The sequence below is a fragment of the Amblyomma mixtum genome, chromosome 6 (assembly GCF_055824585.1).
Source record: "Amblyomma mixtum isolate Tamu chromosome 6, ASM5582458v1, whole genome shotgun sequence".
Taxonomy (NCBI): Eukaryota; Metazoa; Arthropoda; class Arachnida; order Ixodida; family Ixodidae; genus Amblyomma; species Amblyomma mixtum.
Window position 1 is genome coordinate 58,680,810 of NC_143017.1, and position 24,556 is coordinate 58,705,365.

General features: G+C 45.7%; 1 protein-coding gene across 1 annotated transcript; it reads left to right on the top strand.

Moving 5' to 3' along the window:
- The first annotated feature begins 4,312 nt into the window (after positions 1-4,312).
- LOC149339215 (uncharacterized) lies at positions 4,313-6,442 on the top strand. The gene has a single exon (XM_089550894.1). The coding sequence runs from the start codon at positions 4,313-4,315 to the stop codon at positions 5,450-5,452; it is 1,140 nt and encodes a 379-aa protein (XP_089407020.1). The 3' UTR covers positions 5,453-6,442.
- Positions 6,443-24,556: the final 18,114 nt, after the last annotated feature.

Genomic DNA, 24,556 nt, shown 5'->3' on the forward strand with positions numbered 1-24,556 from the left:
TCTAGGCTAGAAAAAAAAAAACACGGTCCCTAAATGAGCCCTCATACTTTCAAATACACCCAAGTTAGCTTGTTTTAAAGGTGATCTCCAACTTCAGAGTGATCAGTTAGGCCTTGAGGCAAAGATTTATTCAAGTGGCTAGTTAGTGTCAACTAGTGAAAAATACTGAACATCACCCCACGGGGCCTCGAGCCGCATTCACTCACTTTCGCTAGCTTGGAACGATCCGGGCTAAGGTTTGTCTTTAACCAGGGACAACCTGTATAATTATCCAAAGAACGCTGCTGTTTGCAGTTTATTTTACAGTTTAGAGACACCCGCTTTATAAGTCATTGCCTTTTATGTCTTCCTATTATGTTTTTTCGGTAACATGCACCTGCAAAGGAAGAGTTCACCATCAGGGTAGAACTTCCACCTGGTCAGGGGCCACGGCCCCAAGAATCCCGGACTGACCGTGGTTGCCGTCTGAAAATTCCTCCCAACAAGGAAACAGCTAGGAAGGGGAAGAACGCACGTTCTTTATAGTCCGGAGGCGAATGAATGCAGACAAGCAGAACAATCATGCGAGCCTCGGGAGGAAAGATATTTCGGGAATTTTTCCACTACCTCTCCTTCCAAGGCGCAAGGAACAGACAAAAGAGAGAAGGTTTGCGTTGCGGCGCCAAAAAGGCTGGAGGTGAAATGAAGAGAAAGGAAAAGGACGAAAAAAAATACGAAAAAGAAAACGTGAAACGTATCGCGAGGAACGTCGTCCCTGGCGACGCAAAACCGAATTGGAATGTCTGACTGCTGCCGCTTCGATTCGCTGACAGCGCGAATACGCTGATGCCTTGGAGAGCGTCGGTGCACGCGCCTCACCCTGAGTGGCTCGGTCGGTTGGCCGTCTTCGCGACGGGTACAGACTAGATTCTGGGGTGAACGACAGGTCGGATTGGTCACACCACGAAGGTCAGTCAGCGAACACTCCAATTCCGACCAATCAGTAAATTGTACCCGAGGCACTCTCTAAGCTGCTTCGGCCACCATTCTGCGCCATGCATGCATTTTCTTCAGTCCTCTCTCCCTCTGTTGCCATTTTGAACTGTGACAGGAACAAAAGTAAATTACTATGAAACTGGTGAGAGTTCTAACACACGAAAACAGCGCAAACTTCACGGATGACGCAGAAAAGGGGAGACGAGATACACGCGCTTTCCCCTTTCTGCATCCTCCCTCAAGTTTGCGCTGTTTTCGTGTGATGGAAAACCAACTAGCTCGTGATGTGTTCGTCTGAGAGTTCTAAATCAGCCTTAGTTGGAAGGAGAAGGCAAGAGAGAGACAGCGCTTTGTAGTACGAATGTGGGTGAGTATGCCTACACCACTACCGTATACTTCTGCAATCTGGTAGCTTACGTTGCTAAAATAGTTCTGAAGCTCCCATTCACATCCCAGTTCCTTTAACGAGAACAGACGCTCCACTTTTTTATTTATTTATGTGTGATTAACTGTGTTTACGGTCCTAAAGTCAAATCACATAAGTACGCTGGCAAATAAAATGCCAGGACCCTTAGCGGACGAAGCAGTTGAAGAGCCTGTTGAAGTCAGCGCGGTGGTGCAGTGTCTTCTCTTCGGCCTTGCCTAAACGTCGCTCTGTGTTTCATTCCTAGCTGCTAAGAAAAAGAATCACACTTGATCTTTGCTCTCCTTAGCCAAATGCACGGCGTTCAGAGAAGCAAGCAGCCAAACCGGAGCGAGGCGTAGGAAGTGGCAGTTTTATCCAATAAAAATCTTTTCGCCCCGCGAACTGAAATGAGCACTTAGTCGAAGGCTCTAGGGCTTCAGCTGTTTGCTGCGCCCGGTGAACCAGCTGTCTTCGGTCCTCAAGGCTTAAGTTGAAGAGCGCAGAGTCCCGCTGCTCGTGTTGCGGGTGTGGGATAGACATGATATGTACAGGCACAGGTTGCAGCCCTCAAGCTTGAACGGGCACAACGTAAATGTGTCTGCGTTAACAACTGCGTGGGCAGAGAGCTCAAGAATATTCTGTGCCGTTTCAATTGTTGTTCCTAGAGGGCAGCCTTTGGAGAAAAGGAGAGCACAATTCTGGAAAAAAAAATGAAAGAACGCTATGAAGGAAGCTGCCTCTTACATCCTGCTGGAAAAGTGAGAAACGTAACCCCATTCCGAACCTATTACACTTCCCGCACCTCCCTACTGGTCGAGCGTCATAAAACAGCGAAGTGTGCATGAAATAGTTTTCTTTTGGGCGCACTACTCTGTTGATTTTAGTAAAGCTGCTAATCTTTTAAGATCCGTTGTCATTCTCTTGTGTCAGCTTTCCTTTTGTTTTGTCCTCCTTTCTTTATTTCTTAGGCTCGCTACGTTCTTTCCTACTGGCCCTTTTGGCCTTTTGCCGCTCCCGCTTCCGTTTTCTTCCCTGAACGCAACTGCTAAAGCAGCACAGCTGTACGCGGAAGAGCTTCAGTCAGGAGCTCACACTGCTAGATTGGCCTCCCAGCGTTGCATTGATCTATCAATTTCGAATCCAATAAAAAGATTTTCCAAACATCCTGATTTACTTACCCTTTGCTCAAAATATGTTCTGAACTTGTTTTGCAACCATGGCTTTGGCAATGAGTCTTACGAGACGTGTTGCAGCCCATGAAAATAGCAAGGAGCTGACAAAAACAGCTGAGCACAGATGCACACCTCATTTTAACAGTGCCTTCCTGCATACGACGGCACAGCTTGACACTTTTAGGGGAGCAGAATAAATTTACAAAATGCATGACTGTGCTCTGAATGGTACAGATATTTGGGTTGTTGTTCTTTGCTCTAATTCTCAAACCCTCAGAGGCATCGTATAAGGTGGATTTTCGCCAGCTCTGGCTCGCATTCGTTCGGGTCCGAAGCTACACATACACTTCGGGCTTTGAATGCATATAGAAGAAAATGTAAGAATAAGCTAGCTTTAGAGGCCGAGAGATCTTTAAGTGTTGGTTGATTGCGTTATTAGCCTGCGGTGCAGGAACACCAACTTTAACATTAAAAACAGCTTGAAATAACGTGGCATTCCATTTCAACATTCACATCACACCTCCATGTGTAGACGACTTCCACGTTCTGTCACGCTTCGTCACACTCGATACCAAGATCCCATCTACAAGTAAGCTCCATTTTATTACAAAACGTTTTTCATTGGACCTAGCTCTAAAATTTGAAATTGGTGAAAGGCTAGCAGATGAGGTGAACGGAGTTCTAGCCTTTGTCAAGCCATTACGGGATTTTGCTAGTACGCTGTAGTATCAGTATATTGCAGTTTCACTGTCGATGCTGGACTAGTTATTTGAGTTGATTTCATAGGCTAGGCTTGATTTATTTAAAACTCGAAACGAGAATTGCGTTGGTTCAGTTGATTTAGAGGAACACTCTGGAGTACATTACATATCAACTGAGGGATCAAGTACTCATTTGCAATCAGCCTGAGCGCAGCCACACTGCTAAAGAAATAAAAAAGCATAGTTTTTGTACCTAGCGCGACGTTCCTCAGAGTTCACTCGACGTTACCCGAGTTAGTCCGAGGCTTCCCTTGCAAACAGGACAACTTTTTCGCTAGCGAAGCATCTAGTGCTAGTCATACAAGCCATACAAACCATAGGCTGCATTAGCTTTAATACATTGGTCACGTTCAGCAAATAAAAATAAATAAAACGTTAATACCGTTTTATTTCCACATACCGACGCAAACGTTTAAGTATTCTTGGGGAGAACGGTTTTTTTGTCCACAAATGGCTTGTGTTACGACAGCCGTGGGTCTTTCCATATGTTTTTCAGCTTCCTATCTCAAAAGAAACAAAAACATAATAAAGGCGCCCGTCGTAACTCTCACGCTCTGCGCAAGCTGTAGCGTGCTGTGCTTTTCAAATGTTTAAACTGCTTTGAATGTACTGCCACTCACGTGTGAGTAACGATATTGTTTCTGTTTTTACAGAGTGACAAAAGGTTCTTAACGTTGCGAGAATGTCTGCATAGACGTGCGCATGTTGTCGTGTAGAGCGTTTTCGGACAGCGCCCGGAGAGTGCTTGTACTCTGTTCGACCAGAGACATGTTTCCGGCTTTCGTCTTCCACTCACTTACACCGTTCAAAGAACACCGCTCCACATCCGCTGCATTCATGGCCCTCTCGCAACGCGACCGATGCACCTGTGGTGGCTTTATCATGAATCACCTGTGGTGGCTTTATCATGGGGATCTGGCGCCGACATGGCAGCCAGACGCTTACATCTTGTTCTTCTTCAGATGCTGCAAATGATGGCGATTTTTGATCCTGCCGCGATGACGACGTGCCTTCCAACGAATGGAGCCGCTTCTACCGAGCAAGTCTGTCCTGCTGACCTGGCTTTTTTGAGTGACGCTTCGCCTTTGGACCTCACAGCGCTACCGGCGCTCGAACGTTTCATCGACTGGCAACCCTGGAATCTTCAGCACAAGCATGACCTACATAAGCAGCTGTTGTACCCAGCCACACCGGGATCTGGCGCCGACATGGCAGCCAGACGCTTACATCTTGTTCTTCTTCAGGTTTGTTACTCTTACCTTTCTGTTAATGGCAAACCATTTAGGAAGTCGACGCCAGATCCCAACTTTGCTGTGTGCATGTTTTTACGCCTTCTGTACGATGTGTCCGCGAGCTGTTCAGGATACATAGGTTTGTTTAAAAGAAAGCTTTTGCTTGCGGGAGACGTAGAGCAAAACCCTGGGCCTCTGTCTGCTGAGCAGGAAAAGCAGATGTTCGATACTATCATGACAATACCAGTGATACAACAGCAACAGACCGAAATATTGGACGAACTACGTTCCATTCGGCTTGAGCAAAAGAATCTCGAAGAAAAACTAACAAAACTCGCAGAAAAAGTCAAGAGCGTTGAAGATAATGTGTCACTGGTGCTCCCGCTAAAGCCTGAAGTAGAAAGATTATCTCAAAGTTCCCAGAAACTTGCTGTTGCGTGCACGGCCCTCCAGTCATCGCACGATGACCTGGAGAACCAATCACGAAGAAATAACTTAATATTCTACGGCATCCATGACAAAGAAACCGAATCGTGGGAACAGTCTGAGACTAAAATTATCTCTTTTTGCGCTGAAAAGTTAGAGCTTTCCGTTGACGCCGCTGCTATTGAAAGAGCGCACAGACTAGGAAGATATGCGCCTGACAAGCACAGACCCCTGATCGTTAAATTCTTGTCCTTTAAAGAGAAGAATCGTGTTCTTTCAAATGCTGCCAAACTAAAAGATACTGACTGGGCGATAAGCGAAGACTATTCGGCCAAAGTACGGCAACAAAGAAAAAAGCTCATGCAGTTTGCTAAGGCACGCGGCGGAAAGTTGAAACTGCGGTTTAATAAGCTAAACCTGGACAACAAAACCTATATGTACAACATTGAAACAGACGATATCACTTGCGTAAACCAATAGCCATCACCGAGGCTTTTAGCTTGCCCACAGACTGCTATTAAAAATGAACTTGTCTGTATTGTTGTTAATTGTCGCAGTCTAAAAAACAAAACTGACCAATTCTCCTCACTCTTACAAATGACAAACGCACATGTGGTGATTGGAACCGAGTCATGGCTGGACAGCAACATAAGCGATGGTGAAATATTTCCTCCATCCTATACCACGTATAGGAAGGATCGCAATGTACGCGGTGGTGGTGTGTTCATCCTCGTTCATAGCAGTTTGAAAAGCGTGTCTGTTAACCTAGAAAACGATTCCTGTGAAGCTGTCTGGTGCAAGGTACAGCTGGGCGATGGTACTTCTTTCGCAATTGGCTCTTTTTATAGGACGCCCGGTTCAACCTGCGCACAGCCATTTTTTGAACTTAGCAACACATTATTAGCCTTAGATGCAACACATATTATCCTTGCCGGTGATTTTAATATGCCCTGCGTAGAATGGTCTTCTTTTAAACCAGTAATTCGCACTGCATCGCTCTTGTATACCGCTTTCCGTGAAGTAATTGGTGCTCACTCATTATTCCAGCTTGTTCAAACCCCTACCAGACTCGGCCTTACCAGTGCTAATGTATTAGACTTGTTTTTCTGCAATGACCCTAGCCTAGTCTCGTCTGTCATAACGCTGCCAGGCATAAGCGACCACGATGTAGTTTTAGCAAAAGTATCCTGTAATGCTATGAAGACCCACTACACCCAACCACGCAAAGTGTATTTTTATGAAAAAGGGGATTATGCTTCGCTATCACGGGATCTCGACGCATTTTTTCCTGAGTTTCTTTCACATCGGCCATCTCTGGATATCGATTCCTTCTGGAACTTGTTTAAAACTAAAATTTTGTCACTGACGCAGACTTTCATCCCATCCCGCTTGATTTCAGCCAAGCGTCGTGACGATATGCATTGGATGAATAGACAGTTGCGGGCAATGATCAACCGGCGGAAACGGCTGTTTCGCAGATCTTGTGATACGCCCGCACCAACTATGTACTCCGAGATGAAAAAGCAAACTAACAACTTATCGAAAGAAATCCGTAAAGCAAAAAGGGCATACTTCAGCACACTAGGCCAACAACTAAAGACAAACCCGAAGGCAGTCTGGAAATATGTTAAAAATAAGAGAAACAGCAGGGTCTCTGCGCCTGATATACTAGACGAAACTGATTTTGGAAGGGATTCAAAAGGTAAAGCGAGAAGTTTCAATCTTTATTTCCAATCGGTGTTTTCCGATCCCATTAATATACATACTGATTTTCAATCTTCCAGCACCCTGACCAGAATGAATGACGTAGAAATTTCTGAACGAGGGATCATGCTTTTATTACAGAAAATTAAAGTTACATCAGCACCAGGGCCTGACAACATTTCCAATTACGTTTTCAAAAATTGTGCGGCTTCGGTTGCCCCGTATCTAGTTGCATTATTTCAGAAATCGTTAGAGAATTCTTCTTTACCCCTTGACTGGAGAAGTGCCAATGTCGTTCCGATTCATAAGGGTGGTGACAAAACTAAAACATGTAACTATAGGCCCATATCGCTGACGAGCGTGTCGTGCAAAACACTGGAACATGTCATTTATACTCAGTTAATTAGCCATCTACAAAACAATAGTTTTTTCTGTTTGACACAACATGGATTTAGGTCCGGCTTCTCATGTGAAACACAGCTCGTGGAATTCACACATGACATTTCTGTTTCCTTAAACTCTGCCGGTCAGGTAGATTGTATATTTTTAGATTTTCGAAAAGCGTTCGATTTAGTTGCTCACAACCTATTGCTACAGAAACTTTCAGAATTAAATATTCCTACCTCACTCTTATCCTGGATTGAAGCGTATCTTGCGGAAAGGAAACAGTGCGTGGTTATCGACGGTGTCAGCTCGGAAAGTGTGGGTGTAACTTCAGGTGTTCCGCAGGGGTCGGTTTTGGGCCCTCTTCTTTTTCTCATTTTTATAAATGACCTCACTAGTAACATTTCAAGTATAATCAGACTTTATGCTGATGACTGTTGTATCTACCGCAACATTTCTTCTGAAGCAGATGCAATTTCACTACAGCATGACCTCAACTCTGTATTCTCTTGGTGCAACAACTGGAATCTGGCGCTAAATATCTCCAAATGCAATCTGGTCCGGTTTACAAAAAAGAAACAATTCTTCCAAACAGACTATTTCCTTGGTAGCACTGAATTATCCACAGTTTCAACTTATAAGTACTTGGGAGTCTTTTTTTTCTACTGACCTATCATGGAATACACACGTAAATTACATATCTGCTAAAGCCAGCCGCACATTAAACTTTCTCAGACGTAACTTTAAGGACGCTCCCCTTACGCTGAAGGAGACATTATACATGTCTACTGTACGTCCGATACTTGAGTATGCTTGCGCAGTTTGGGACCCGCATACAAAACTGAATATTGAGGAGCTGGAGCGCGTCCAGAAACGGGCTGCTAGGTTTGTGTCTGCCGATTACAATTTCCAAAAAAGTTCTTCTGGTTTGCGCGAGAAGTTGGGATGGCCGTTACTTGAAAACAGGCGCAAATATTTGAGACTCTCTTTCTTTTATAATGTGCTTAATAATAAAACTGGAATTCCAAAAGAGAAATACATTAATGAACCCAGCTACATTTCCGCCCGCACTGACCACCCACTTAAGGTGCGCGAGTATAATAGCCGTATAAACGTATTCAAATATAGTTTTTTCCCACGAACAGTGCATGACTGGAACTGTCTCCCTTCTCGGGTCGCTACCGCTCCTCCTACATCGTTTCTGGCCGATTTGCAAAGCCACCTGTCAATATAAGTGCAATAATTCTTGTCCGAGTGTATCATGCTGCTTTTTTTGAAATTTTTACAAAGTTGATTATTCCTAAAGCTTTATTCTTTAAGCAGTGCTGTATTTTAAAATGTATCTTTTGTGTGTGTGTGTGTGTGTGTGTGATTACGGTATGTTTGCCTTTCTACAATGGTTTTCTGTATTTTCTCTGTAGACCGCATCATTTGCCTAATTTATTGTGTACTAGATGTTTGTTCTTATTTATGATGTTTCCCCCCTACAATAATGCCCCAGTGAGGGCGCTGTAGGTACTGTGTATAAATAAATAAATAAATAAATAAATGTGGTGGCTGCTACTGTGCGGGTGTGCAGGATGCAGTGCTCCCCCCCTCCCCCCTCGTTATTACGACGTAGTTAGCGCGAAGTGCAAGGCACGGGTATGTGGACATGGTGGTCACATGTTCGCGGACGCTCTGGCCTTGTTAGCTGGCGTCGTAAATAGGACTCTAATAATAGGACACTACTCGCGCGCATTCTTTACGTGAAAACACGTGAATGTTTCCGCGGTTTTTTAATGTTGCTAGCTGCTGTTGCCAATTTACCACTTCAAACTCTTGTTATCCCTTTGGTGTTGTAATATATCTGAAGTTGTCACAAAGAAATGACCTTCGGGAACCTATGAAGGAATCTATTCGCGTTTTTACCACTCTCTTCTGCTCAACTTTTACATCCAATACCCTGCACCGCCAGTAAGTGTGCTAAGCTGAGGTGTGACACTTCTTAATTATTTTCGATTTACTTCCGCCGTCTTCGCATAGAGGATTCGGTAGAGATGGGTACATAAAAACGAAACTATATTTGTCTGGGCAATAAACCAAATAGAACCATCTATAATTTCAGCAGTTTACCATTTAAAAGAGACTCATTTGTGTGCTGTCATAATATTTATTAGAGTGCAGTGCTTGCCGCTCTTTTAAGTTCACAGACACCGAAAACTTGAAAAGGAAACATTGTTAGTCATCGAAAGTGGTTCTCGTTGCAGTCTTGTTAGCGGCTAGATGTGAGGGAAAATTGAATTCTGCCACCACCACACCAAGCAGACGACCGGGAAAGCGAGCGTCGTTGAAGTTCCGAGAATGGTCCCAGTGTAACTAAGGCCCATTCGGTTCAGGGTTTACTCTCCAAACACGAGCGCTCACGAAGTCCAGCCACACTGCCGATTCTGGGGAACTCGATAATTCGGTGCATTGTCGGGGTGACTATGTATGCCATTTTCCTCCCATTACATTTATTCGACAGCGCACAGACAAAAATTTTCTGCCATATTGCTTGCCCTTTTCTTGATAAAAAGCTTCCAGATGATAAATTTCTCAATCTTTTTAGTATAGCGTGGACTTCAAAGAGTCGGCCTTCATATTGATATGATGAAAAAGAAGCAGAAATTGCATTTTTGAACGGTTATTTTTTCCGGTTCAAACTTTTCCTTTTTCCCACTTGACTGCTTCACCTTTGAAGTAATTATATTAGCGGTCAGCCCTGACCTCACGCAAAGCAGATACCAGTGGTAGGCAGATTATAAACAATAATACTGCAATAATTGTTGCTAATTATGTCCCCATAAGAGTTTATACCTCATGCTAGGGCACGCCAACTTCCGCAAATTCCCTGGTTTCCTTAATGCTGCACACAATTAGTGTGATTAAATGTGTATTTATTTAATCTAGGAGTACACTCGCCCCTTTTCATTGTGAGTCCGCCTCGAGAAATTTTAATTTCTTTTTACGGTCACTGCTTTCTTCTGGTAAAGCTCTCATGCGGACTTAGGAGAATGAAAACAGACGTGAAGCTGGTCATTCGGTTTCAATTAACGTTCAAGAGCACTTCTGTGCCCAGTCTAGAGCGCTCAGGGAGAGTAATTGCATTCAATTTTACCCACGTTAGATTGATACTCAAAAGAGGATGCAGTAAAAAAACAAGCATGGGCTGACCGAGTCTGCTAACGTTTTGGGTTGAAAAATATATTTTAAAAAATGGGAGGAACATTTCATTTCTTGAAAGGAAAAATTTTCTGGTGGAGTTAGCGTGGAAATGAGCCTTTTCGAATAAGATCTTTTTGCTTCTTCCATTTCCAGGCTGATGTTCGCTATTTCAATATCATACTGTGTGTAGACATAGCTGATTTAGACAGCCTTTCTCTGCGTTGCTTCTTAAAAAACTGAGGAAATACTTCAAAAAGCACCCAAATTTCAGTTTCCGCTATGGTTCACGTAGAAGAAAGGGATGAACACCTCCTCTCTTGTAGAGCAAAACTAAATATTTTTGATAACAAAAAAGACTAGTTCTTGGTGTTACATGCAACAAAAAAAAACAATTTGATAAACTGAAGTATTCTTCGAGCCCATTTCGAGTGTCCCCCTCATTTTGTAACGTTTATTTCATTTAATATCATGCACGGGTATTGTCACATTCGGCGTGGGGTTGATGTTGGCCGCGGCGGTCGAGTTTCGATGGAGGCGAAATTATAGACCGTGTATTGTGCGATGTCTGTATACGTTAAAGAACCCCACGTGGTCGATATTTGTGGAGCCCTTCACTGCGGCGTCCCCCTTAGCCTGAGTTACTATGGGACATTAAGTTCACTAAACCATAAGCCGAAGCCGTCGCTTTCAAAGAAAAACTCGAAGCAGCCGCCGTCTTGAAGAAATCTGGAGCCGTATTAGTTCCTCTTGGACCACCCGGGACACTTAAACGACGGCAATGCGTTCCACCACCTGTGTTTGACTGTATACACCGCTTGTTTTCGCAGAAAGTAGAAGATCGTTGTGAAAATGCCGTGGCAAGATCGTCTAAATGCCAAATTTGGCAGCATGGCGCCGTTCACACTGTCAGCAGCTCTACGAGAAGCATCGTCTTTTTCTTTGAAGAAACGCTTGGCATATTACGCCACATCTGTCATGCCTGATAGAATACACGAAGATGGACTCCTTTATGAAAAACGTTAGGAAGTAGGTTCATTCCTGATAGATAGGGCAGCCTCCTAAGACCAATGGCGAGTTCTTATTTAGCCATCATCTCTCCGAAATAACTAATAACTCTCGGAAAAAACATTCTGGCTACCATATTTATGCACTGAAGGCGAGCCATATCAATCGCAGCCAATTCGGCAGGGAACGCCTTCGAGAGGCGTCTGGTAAGCTGCTCGGAGTTTTAGGGAGTTCTCCCCGGCAGCGCAACCACAAATCTGCCCTTTTTGTTTTGAAGCGATAGCTTCGGTAAGTCATGTAAAGCCAAGGTCACCGGGCCGATCCTAAGCCGCTACTGCGCATGCGCCGCGCAACGGGTGCGCCACCGCTGCCGCCACCGACTGCGCAGCCTCGCTGCGCGTCGCGCTTGCGCAGTAGCTGCCGATGCGTGTAATTGCTCGGCGACTGAATAAACAGAGGGTGCGAATCACACGTTCTTGAGATGAATGATGGGTGAAAGAGCGGAACGTTCGCGTGTATACTGCGACCGACGGCAACGGCGACTGCGAGAAGCCACGTCGACAGATCCCGAAGTTAAGGTGTGGTATAATGCGAGTCCACAACACGTGTAAAGTTAGTATGAAGCTATCACGTACACACTAGGTTTAAGCGCAGCTAAAGCACCAGCAATTTTTGCTTACTGTTTTGCAGTAGACTTAAGCTAAGCCCCAAGACATTCATTCCTTGGCAGCCAGTCGAATGGTAGCGGAGATTTCTGTGCGCTTACATTCTCAGCCTTCATCTCTTGTCGAAATTTAGCTTCTTGCTCTTCACCAGTCTTCTTCACCAGCCCAGTTGACGCGGTTAGATTATTCCCATTATGAGATTTCGAATGCTCATTTCTTTTTTGTTTTATATTTGCGAAATTAGTTGATTATGATTATTAATCTGTTCTTTTTATTCTAGGCCGACTGTTGAGCGAAAATCAAATTCCTGTAACCCCTCTATGAATGAAAGATCAAAAATTCACCTTTTGCAGCTTTCTTAAACCATTTGCCTGCACCGTAAATGAAATATTCTCGCAGCTGCAACCGGGTTCTATGCAAAATGCAACATACATGCTGAATGCTCTTTAGAGTAACCTGCATCGCTCAGTTTTAAACATTCTGCGCTAGCGGCTGGTTGCTGCAAAAAGCGCGCCTCGTAAAACTGCGCGACTAGCAGCGGGTTTGTCGCAGTTGCAAAGTACTCGCACGCGTCCACATCGATGAAATGCACGGCGAAAAATTACAGAAAGACATAAACGTAGCGGCTAATAGCGCGATTTCATTTTCCTACCACGCCTCGGCGCGTCGAAGCTCGTGAGAAAGAAAGTAGTGGTGAATGAGGCGGGGGCAGCTGGAAGGGGGGACGAATGCCAGAAGAACACACTCGCAGCGCTCTCGAAATTTATTAGCACCGAATATTAATGCAGCCATTGAGCTCCCTTTCACCTGCATGCAGGTTCCATCAAGAGAGATCTTTGCTTGCTTGTCTTTTTACTCTCGCTCGATGATCAGTACTGACTGCAGGGAAAAGATTGTAGAGTGAGAGAAAAAGAGAGAAATTAAAAAAAAAGGAAAAAAGGTCCGGGGAGCGCTTTGCAGAAAGAAAGTATGCGCGTCTAAATGAAGAGATTCCAACTCAGCACCAAGGCGATGCCACGCGAAACACGACGTACGAAACGTATAAGCGCTGCTTCGCCCACGCTCACCGCTGTCACGATTCCCTTAATGTATGCGCTATTTGGCGTGCATCAACAAGAGGAGCCCTGCTCTCTGGCTCTATTCAGGGCCTAGCTTGATCGGCAGGCCTAAAATGAGCAGTTTTCTATTACAGTTCTAGCAAAGAGGTATACGAGTGAAGCTGAACAAACAAGGCGCTCGTTGTTCGGTATTCAGTGAGGGCAGTTTCAGCTAGGCGTAGTTGTTCTCCTGCTTCAGCTACAGCTTCAAAATCAGAAAAAATTTAACATTAAATAATCAGCTCTAATCATTAGGGTGGGCTGCCGTTCGTTTCTGCTCTTTCAAGGGAAAGAATCCAACAAAAATTTGTTTCTTCTTGTTTACTGCAACGCCCGACGTGCCGTAATTTTCCCTCTGTATTGCTCGATACTCTTCTTGAAATGGAAGAGGAAGGTGAGTGGCGCTTTTGTAATTTTTGTGGGTATGTGCCATAAAGCCTCAGGACATCATCATCATCATCATAATTTTTTTGATGGAGCAGCGCAGCACGACGGTAAAGTACAGGAGACAGGCGCTCCTTACAAGTGAGTCCTGTCCTGTCCCATCGTTCTGTGCTGTTCAGTCCCACAGGAATAACCAAAACGCTCAAGCTGCTGTGCAGGCTTTTATAACCTGGCCTTCTTTGTCTAAGCCACTGCATTACACTACTTTCATTCGCCTAAAGGAGCGAGTCCTTCCGATAGACGATAAGTGCGACCCGAGGCACAGAAAAAGACACATACGAAAAGAATGACCCTCTTCTCTCCAGTTTGAGTCCCGAGAGTCAAAGTGCCCACAGACAGAATTCACTCTCTGGAAAATAGTAGGTTGGCGGCAAATGTATTGCATCAAGTGCTATCATCTGGTGCTTGCTGTTCCTTTTTGTTCGTGTTTTTTTTTTCTTAACGCGAGGTGGACGGCTTCTATATAATGAGGAGTTACTCAAGCCAGTCGCAAGGTGTTTGGCAAACGTAGTCATTTTTGCACCGTATTTTGTTTAGTTCACCACTTTAATGGCCATTGAGTTGTCCCTGCCAATTGAAGTGTGTGGTTACGATGTGCTTTTCACCATGTACTTTTCAAGAGCTTAAAACGGAGATCGGAGAGTGTTTTTAGTTTTTTGCATTGCCTACTGCTTTACAGATTTTGCCACGCCTCATTCTTTACCTTGCTGACGCCCCTACAAAAAGCATCACGCTATGGCTCTTATGACAAAATCATTCCCATCTCTTTCAGAATGACGGTGATTATGCAAAAAATTGATCTGGTTCAATCACTTACCCCGCTACATTTTTCGAAGTGACTACACTTGGTGTTTTTTGCTGATGGGGGTTCGAGCACGGGCTGATATAGCTTCAGTTCATTTAAGCAACGTTTTTGTTTGGCTTAATTATTTCGAAGAAATATGCATCCTCATTAACCAAAGAATGGACAGACACACCAATACGTGTTTATTGCTGCATGAGAAAAATGTCGTACATTTGTTTCCATAGTACTTTTCCTGCATTTGGACCGCTTTAGCCATAGCGGCGCATTTTGAAATGAGGCATTGAGCGTCGTTTTCCTCTCAAAAATGGACTTGTGCTATCCGCTTCCGACGATCTCAGTGGCGGGAAATAGGAACTGGCCATTTCTTCTGAAAAAAAAATGGGAGATCGAAAAAACATTACCGCCGACCTAATCCGTACACGCTTAGACACTTAGCGCAGTGACGATATAAGCTAGAGTTTCAAAAAAAAAAACCCTTTTATCGCGGAATTTTATAGTGTTCAACATTGCGCTACATCCCATATCCCATATATCCCTGACGTAATCGGCATCATTATTAATGTTTAGAGTACAGCTCCTAGGTGCCCGTCTCTGCGTTTCGCGGCGTCGCCGTCGCCGTCGCCATTTTTCGTTGTAACCAGCAGTGTAAACCCTTTAGTCGAAGCAAATGAGCGATAGCTTGGAAAACAGAAAGTAAAAAAATTAGACAGTGGCTTAACTCTGGTTAAGACTGGATATAAAAGCGAAAAGCTTCAGTTATGCTTGGTTTGACATCATGGCTATCGCAGCTCGCGCACAATTCACTGGGAGCACCACGATAACGGTGGTGGTGGTGGTGGTGAAAACATTTATTAATCATAGAGAGAGGTGTTGGGGGTCGTGACCTGAAGGGTCACGCCCTTACAACCACTAGGTGGGATGCCTAGTCAGGCACACCATTGGCGTTTGCCGCAGCCCGGGCGCGCTGCGTTAAGGCCCTTTGGGCCTCGAGGGTGCAGCAACCGGACAGGGTCGCCTCCCAGTCCTCTCGGGTGGGGTTCGGGATAGGGGGTAGGGATGGGTTCTGCTGGCAGGCCCACACCATGTGGTAGGTGTCAGACACCTCCCCACAGTGTGAGCACCGCCCGTCGAATTTAGGATCGAAATGCTTTAGAATTGCCGGGCACAACATCGTGTTGGTGAGCAGGCGCAGGAGTACCCGCTCGTTGTCCTTCCCCAGCCCTTTGCATGGGGTGGGAAGAGTTTGGTGCGTGGATTTGTAATAATCGCATATTTCCTTAAAAGTGTAAATCGGATTGAAATGGAAGTCCTCAATCCGATTTACACTTTTAAGGAAATATGCGATTATTACAAATCCACGCACCAAACTCTTCCCACCCCATGCAAAACGGTGGAGGCGTTCGGCCGTCCACACACTGCCTGTACGGACGTGGAGGAGGAGACGGAAATCGGCGCGGTGAAAACTACCCGCAGGAATGCGGAGAGGAGGGTTGCCGACTGCGACCCGGGCAACACGCGGCTGCAACGAAAGTTCAAACGGTGGACGAGGAGGCGAAGCGCGCATTTGTACCGACAGCGAGGAGGCGACGCACATGCGCAGGTAGCACATGCGGCAGCGGTGAGGAGCGTCCACCTGCGCGGCGCGTGACGTCACTCGGTTTCGCGCATGCGCATAACTCACCAGTTCGGCTCACACGAAGCTCGGCTCTGACCCACGTAGTGAAGCTTTTCGCTTCAAAACGCAACCTCCTCCCCTCCTTAGCAACCGGCGCGCCAGCGGGGAGGCGCAGCTGTGTATAGCAACCGTGATGTCACACAGTAGCGGCAGAACGAGCGCGTGCGCGTCGGCGGTGGCAGCTACACCGCGGCTCCTTCGCCATATGTCTCGTTGCAGTCGAGCGAGTGAGACGCCAAGCTCCGAAGCAGCCCGCTGATTCCGCGCCAAGCGGTTCGGGGATGCGGCAGTGGATTGACCACAAGGCTTTCGCTAAGCACGCTTTAGAATTTCCAGTGTCTTCGCTATTTTTGAGGAAAGGAAATGCGCAGTATCTGTCTCACACATCTCGGTGGACACTTGAACCAGAGGGAAGGCGCATAACTGCCCTCTTGGAACAGTGGACACCTCAATCGTGTTTGAAGCTACGTGGTGGTAGTGACAGATGTGCGTTACATGCTTTGGCATTAAGAACGTTGGGCAAGAAACGCTGCCACCGGCCAGGATGGCAAGGTGGGTCGGGGCTTCAATGTAGAGGTAAAGAGAAGCGGGAATTTTTTACCACTTATGCGGGAGAACTCCCCGTTCCTCTCGCTCGTAACGGCTCCCACAGCTCGGACAACCTCGCGAAATACTTTCGGAGACCTCGTCTTTGTGTAGTTTGACAAAGACGAGGTCTGCGCAAGTGATCTAGGCTCCTGGCCACCAGGGTCTACGAGGCAATGAGGCCGCTGATGCGGCCACCCGAGCGCTCACAAACCGGGCTCCTTATCCTAGCTCTCCTAGCTCAGAAGCTCCAAAACCACTTCTGCGGTTCCGCGAAATCCTAATTCATTATTGCGACAGCCACCGCCTCTACCCGGCACTTGCCAAGGGGCTGAGTAAGGCGGAGGAGCGCACTCTGCGGCGCCTGCAGACAGGAACTCTTCTCTGTTCTGCCATAGGAAAACACTTCGACCCGAACACAGATGGGCGCTGCCCGCACTGTGGAGAGATCTGCGATATCTTTCACATGGTGTGGGCATGTACTCAGAATCCTCACCTTCCCCCTTCCCCTACCCCCACCCGAGAGGCATGGGAGACTGCCCTCCTCAACTGCTCCACTGGAGTCTCAAAGGGCTCTAGTAAAGCGGGCGCGAGACGGGGCCTCGTCGTGAGGTGTCCCGGACTAAGGATACCGACCATGTAGCGCGGTCTTCTGATCCCCAAACTCTCTCTGAGTATTAAAAATGTTTTTCACCATCACCGCCTCGTCTTTGAGAGCCAGGCATTGGTGCAGCAAGTCGAGCATATATCCATCATCTACTTCTCCGTCCACAAAGCTTCCTTCATGACAATCGAGAAATGTTAGTGGAATGTTTCTTGAAGAAGGAATATGTGTGAAAAATAACAAGTTGCCTGTAATTCACTTACATGTCTTGCTCGAATTCTTCGCCTCAGTCTATCGAAAAGCTGAAACAGCTGATGTGCTCCGCTCAAATTTTGCATTAGGAAGTAACGTAATCGCCGGCAATAATTTTTCAATTCTATTTAAGAGACCAATTAATTGATTATTCATGCTGCCGCGTGTATTCAGACGGCCTTCCTGTTTGGAAACGTATCTTCAACATCTGCAAACTGCTGAAATGATCTCGCCGAATGGCGCATGTCACCTCTCAGAACCCGGTTTTGTTTTCATTATTTACTATGCCTTGTTTTCGTACTTTATATTTGTGAGCATTTTTTGAAAAAATAGCATGGTGCTGCTTTCGTTCGCTCGTATATTGCACGTCAGTTGCAGTCGTGCATATGATCCACTTCTTGGCGTTCACTCCAAGTTGCCAATTCCTGACTTCGTGCCCAGAAGCTGGGCAACAACTAGCTGCTCTAAAGTTACGACCGGAAAGCTCTGACTACGGGTTACAAGCCAGAAAAGCTTTACTAGATGGCGGTGTAGACAATACGACAGAACAAGTAAAGTGCGGTTGCTGTCGCGGGCTAATTGGTGTGACATGAGAAAAATGAATAGCGCGAAGAAAGAAGTTCTCTATACTTCGTCCTTTGTTAGCGCTGTTCCTTTTTGTCATGTAAAGCGGGTAGCTTAGTCTGTTTCACACATGCTGTTTCAAAGAAGTAAGATTTCAGGCACAGTATGAAAATTGTTTATTTTTGTTCTCACAACTACTCTGCTGCAGTGTAAAGAAAATTTCAGGAATGTACAGAGCACAGACCGCTGTGTTCTTCACAACTGCTTAGACTTGAAGTAGGAAATGGTGAACCAGGACGCTTTCTCCGCAAAATACTTGACCTCTCATGTCTGCAACGCAAAACAAAAAGTAACTGCGGTTCAACAACTCTTGAACCTGGTTAGAGAGCCAAAGCTATGGCGTATCGGGCAACTATAAGCGGCTTGGCGTCTGTAACGTTGAGTGCGTTGATGAATCTGGTGCCCACATTGCCACCCTGGCAGGTGGCAGTTAATGTTTGACCGCGAAAGTTTCCTCGCGCAATTAAAGTTGCGGCCTGTTGCTGCAGTGTTCCGTGTCTGCACAACGTCGTCAGCGCCAACGCATGTAGCCTACATCTTTCTGTCACCACCCCACGTACCTCAAAGCACTATTCAGGGGTCCACTGACCCAGGGAGCCAGTTATACACAATTCCTTTCATTAAAACTGCATAGAATGTTTACTACATTCGAATCGGAGCGAAAGCACAGATTTGTGCTGCATAAAAGACGACGGGGAGGAGGCAGTGCCGTGGGACGGAGCAGATGGAAGTTGATGAAGACGACGCTCTCCAGTGCACAGCGCGAGAGTGTGGTGAAGTCTTGGGTTAACTTTTCGATGCCTTTACTTTTCTCTCAGAATTATTTTATCTGGCTATTGCTTTAAAATTGAGTTATTCAGCCAGCACCACTTTGTTTCCTCGATTTTCATTCCTATTTACTCAAGGTCTCTCATAATTCGTGATTTTATTGAAGAGAGAAGCTTCACTACGAGGGTCGGAGCCGAGCTTCGCGTGAGCCCTGAGCCGGTGCACAGATCTGCCAGTTCTGCGCATGCGGGAAACCGAGTGACGTCACACGCGGCGCAGGTGGCCGGCGCCTGACGTTTCCTCTCGTCAGTCGTTTGCTCTCTTGCAAAGCGGCCATCTATGTAATCCAGCAAATCGCATCGCTGCATGCTAATCACAAGTCGTTGTGGCCAATAAAAGATATTGTTAGCTGTCCTAACAGCACGCTAATGAAAGCTACGTAATGAACACGAATAACTCTCTGAGATTCTTAAGGCGCACGTGCGCAATTTTTTTTAAAGTACGCGAAATGCAAAGAAGGCGAACTTTAGACAGAGAACTTTAGACACGCTACACCACATGGTTGAAATAGTAACTCAAGTAAAATAGTTATCAGTGAAATGTACGGCGACAGTCAGCCTTATGCACATTAATATTCATTGCAAAGAAGAAGGTTAGAATCATGATTGCACATTTCATATTACAGGGCTGTGCGCTTATTCAGTGCCGGACATACCGCTATAGTGCCCTTAGCTACGAACCTGCTCTTGACTTTGTCTTGAAAACGGCTGAAAAAATTTCGCCTCAGCTTAAAATTTCGTCACTTTTTTAATCTCACGCGCTGCGCATCTGCACTCGACAAAGTCACAGTGAAGTGATGTCGCGCGCTGCTCCATGTTTGACTTGCTCCGACGGAACTCCGCCCGCCTTGCTCTGCATCGTTCGCAAAATTACTAAGGCCAGTCCTGCAAATAAACAGAGCGTCGTTATTTATTCATAGACGAATAGTGCACGCTCAGTTCCCACCATCCCAGGCATGAGTGTTTGCGAAAAAATTCCCGCGCTCTCACTCCGCATCTTTTTCCTACACGTTTGTGTGCCTGAAAGATTAGAGGACCCTGCTTTCAGTATTACCTTGAGAAATTTCTTGCCTATGTAAAAACATTGTCGCCTCTTTTACCTTGTAAGCATGGCGATTTACTCTGTCGTTAACGAACAAGGCTACAGCTTTGTAATGAGGATTTTCAGCATCGACTGGACCGCTTGATGTCGAGATGGGAGAGGGACGCGAAGGGGCTCTCTTCGATATGTGAAACAAGATGGCTCGTTTTAAATGGTACGTCCAGCTACCGTAGGCGAAACGAAATAGCTTCCGATAATTGCGCCTCGGCTCTCTGTTGGACTGCGACTTTCACAACCAATGCCTTATTCTTTGGTCATCAAAGAAAACATCCTTTCTTTAGCTCCTCTTTGGTTTTTCGTATTCTGCCTTCTTCCTAGGGATGTGTCCATGTCTCCGTGTTATTTGTTCATCGCGTATTAGGCCTTGATCTCCTGTTACCTACGTCGACTGGGACGACGTCATACAACCTTAAGTCTTCTTTGAATCAATCACCACAATGCGACATCTGTGCACGATTGGAATTCTTCTACTAGGCTCTGGTTTTACAAGTACTCGGGCTGTCGGTCTAATAGAGACCGCTCGCCATTGTTGAGCACAAAGAACAAAAATAAAATGCAAGCGGTAAAGGACCAATTTGGGAAGGCTTTTAACTTTATCGGCATGAAAAGTTAATTGTTTTTTTTTTCTAGGTAGGTTTGGTTTGGTTGGTTTGGTTTATGGGGTTTAACGTCCCAAAGCGACTAAGGCTATGAGAGACGCCGTAGTGGAGGGCTCCGGAAATTTCGACCACCTGGTGTTCTTTAACGTGCACTGACATCGCACAGTACACGGGCCTCTAGAATTTCTCCTCCAAAGAAATTCAAACGCCGCGGCCGGGATCGAACTCCCGTCTTTCGGGTCAGCAGCCGAGCACCATAACCGCTGAGCCACCGCGGCGGCTTTTTCTAGGTAGGATTTCGGCCTTTTCAGAAAAACACCTACACAATAAGTGGAGCTCCCAGTGGGGCGTGCACTCTAAAGGTGTTGTCATCGCCTGGCAGCGTTAAAGGACACCCGAGCTCTCTGCGCCTAATAATGCGTTTAATGCAACAGTCCGCGACGTCGTTTCCTTTTCCTTGCTTTTGTACCATGGTTGATACAGGTTGTCTGCGTTGTCCTTTCTAGAAAGTGGGAGCGCTTGAAAGGGCGATAATAAGCGACATTACGATATCGGAATTGCATTCGCCTGCTTTTTTATGACTTGATTTGAATCACAGTTTGGTTAGATTGGCCGTTTTGCGCTTCTCGTCCTAGTACCGCTGTGTAAAGAAAAATTTAAATTTATAGCACTTTTTGCAGAAAACATATATTTACTTAAACCACTTCACTCTATGCACATGAATCGTTTCTCCTTATTCAAGCTCTTCTTTATTTTTTATTTCTTTCTCAATATCCCTGCGCCTTTATTTTTCAATATTTGCTTTTTAGCTTTTGCTTAATCGAGCTGTCTTTCACAAATGCTCTTTTCGTTTTCGTGACATAAAATAAACCAATGGAAACCTAGGGAGCGCGAAAATGTTGTGATGCGCTTTTTACTGACACAGAAGGTGTTCTTTGGTTCTGCTGACTTTTCATTGAGAACGAAAAACAAGTTTGAAACGCTTATTTATCGACTTCGCAGTTTCGCCACCACGAGGGATTTCGAATAGACAGTCGCTGTAGTAAAAAAGCTCCTTAGCGCAGCTGACACTAAGAGTTATGAAAACAAAAGAACGATTAGAAAGCAAAATCTGAACATTTTATTGCAATGGTTTTTTTTTGTACGTGCTTTCGATTTCGAGTGTGGATCAAATACACAGAGCCGCTTTAACAAGTGCAAAAAAAGAAACATACAAAACACAAGCACGTGTTGTCAGGAACCGAAAAGAAGTGAAGCCAAAACCACCAATTATCACCCAAACCCACTAATTAGGAGGAGGCACAGAACAAGGACTGGTGCCGTATAATTTACCAATGGTACTCTCTCTCACACATCGAAGCGCCACGCTCTGTATAATTAGAGGCAAGGCGGTTTTCCGCTTTAATTTGTTCCGGCTGACAAGGCTGGCGCTCGCACTGACATTGGTGGTCGCTAAAGTATTCCGCAAGACGGAAACCGCTAAATCATTGAAGCCGCAAAAGGAACTTCGTCCTTCATGTCTTCCTCAATCAGCACGGCGCGAACTAATTTGTGAGACGAGGAAGACGAAGAAGAGGAGGTTCTGCTGAGTGAATCAGCAGGTGTTTCAGATTTCTACTCCCGAGCTTCATGCATACTAACGAACTGAGCCGATGCTAGACTGGATGGCTAGTAAGGACAGGCCAAGTGTATAGAAGTTTTCAACGAAACGAACCAACTTTTTTTTTAATTTTAAGGTAGGAGCTATTGGAGAAAGTCCTGAAATTTTGTTCGAGGTTCGCCCGGCTACAGTCAAAATGTCGCCAGCACTCAAGAACGCTGACGTCTTGGAATGTCTGTCTCAGTGAAACAAGCATATGTTGCATGCTTTCTATATTAGGGACACTGATGCTCACCACGACTATCTGGAGCTTTACCTGAAGGGCACTCTCTGCATTAGAAGTATGCTAAGCCACGAGGAATTTACGGAACCACGCTTGAAGCCACACTGCTCTCAGCGGAATGCATTAAAGCACAAGATGGCCGCTTGGGGCCGCATTGGTCGACGTGCCGTGCAGCATATTGCTTGCATTCTAGAAAAGGCAGGTGAAGCATCAGGCGAATTAGTGTTTCTTTAAAGGAGCAGTCTTTACTAAGCATGGCAATAATTAGTTTTTTTTTATTCCGTACACTTTCTAATTCTCCGAACCTGAGTAGGCATACTTCCAAAACTTCTGTAGTGCGTGTAATACTAATGGTAGGCGGTAAAAAAAAAATATTTTCTACTTGAAAGTGCGAAAATATGGCTGGTTTTTTGTTGATGCTGACCCAGTCTTAATTCGCCTTTAGTTTATTTTTCTTAATTCACGAAGCAAAGCAGAACGAACCAGTTTTTTTGTTGAAATTTTAATATTCTAGAAGGTTAGACGGTTCTTACGTTCCTGGCGCGTTAAGTTTTGTAATATTGGCAGTCGCTGAAGGAATCCTTGAAGGAGTTTCATGTTAAGCTGATAGCGTCCGGGTGCAGCCGCTGTACTGCTTTCAAGGTAAAGATCGTTCTGTTTGATCTGGGGCAGTGATTTGCAAGCTTTTTATTTTGTTTCACTCATTTCGACTTTTTGGTATTGAGCGCACCCAGCATTGACAACGGAAGTTCAACCATGCAGCATGGCTTGACCGACAGGTGGTATATATATTTGAAGCTACCCACATGATGGCGAGGCACTCTTTTTCAGAGGCAGAGTAGTTGGCTTTTGACTTGGAGAGTGCAAGGCTGGCACAGGCGATGACACGTTGCTGGTCCCGCTGAATTTGAACAAGGACAGCACCCAAACCAACGTTGCTCGCATCGGTGTGTACCCGTGTGTCAGCAAGCTCATCAAAGTGCGGCAGCACGGGGGGTGACTGCAGGCGGCGTTGAAGCTCTTGAAACGCCTTCTGCTGCGGAGGTTCCCACTTGAACGGTACATGCGCTTTTGTCAGATCAGTAAGGGGTGAATCAATTTTAGAGAAATTCTCCACGAAGCGGCGGTAATATGCGCATAGCCCGAGGAAGCGACTTCTTTTTGGTCACGCGGCGGTGGAAAATTGGCAATGGCGGATGTTTTTTCAGGATCCGGAAGAACCCCTTCTTGGTTGACGACATGGCCTAAAAACTAACTCTTCATATGTAAAATGGCATGTTTCGGCGTTTAGAGTAAGGCCTGATGACGTTATGGCCTGGAAGACCTCGTCGAGGCGACGAAGGTGCTCCTCGAAAGACGGGGCAGAAACGATGACGTCGTCCAGGTATACCAGACAAGTTTGCCACTCAAATCCGCAAGAACGATGTCCATGAGTCTTTCGAAAGCTGCGGGTGCCGAACAAAGACCAAATGGCATCGCCTGAAACTCGTACAACCCGTCTGGAGTGATGAATGCCGTCTTTTCGCGGTCTCTTTCGTATACCTCAATTTGCTAATATCCAGACTTCAAATCCATAGAAGAAAAATATCTGGTGTTGCATAAGCGATCCAAGGCGTCGTCAATTCTGGGCAGCGGATACACATCCTTTTTAGGGATGTTGTTTAAGACGGTAGTAAACGCAGAATCGTAAGGTGCTGTCCTTCTTCACAAGCACTACAGGTGCCGCCGACGGACTCCTAGAAGGGCGAATAACGTCGTTTGCGAGCATTTCTTTCACCTGTGTGCTAATAGCCTCACGTTCTTTGGTAGACACTCGATAAGGTGACTGTCGGAGTGGCGGAACTGTTTCATCTGTAACAATGCGATGTTTCACAAGATGCGTCCGCCCGACGCGTGGCGAGGACGCGAAGGCACCACGGTAGCGATTGAGCAGTTCCCGCACTTTGTCTCGCTGGTCGAGCGGCAGGGTTGGGTTAATGTTGTACTTAACACCAGCAAGTACGTCGTGTTCAGTTGTTGCAGCAGTTGTTAAACTGTGCACACTCCTATTGTCACTAAGAGCGTCAATATACTCCACAGTCGTCGCCTTGTTCCTTGTTAAGGTGTTGGTGTTCGTTGCTGAAGTTGGTGAGAAGAACGTTGA

Coding starts and splice junctions, on each gene's coding strand:
- LOC149339215 (XM_089550894.1), top strand. CDS start 4,313: ATGACGACGTGCCTTCCAACGAATGGAGCCGCTTCTACCGAGCAAGTC.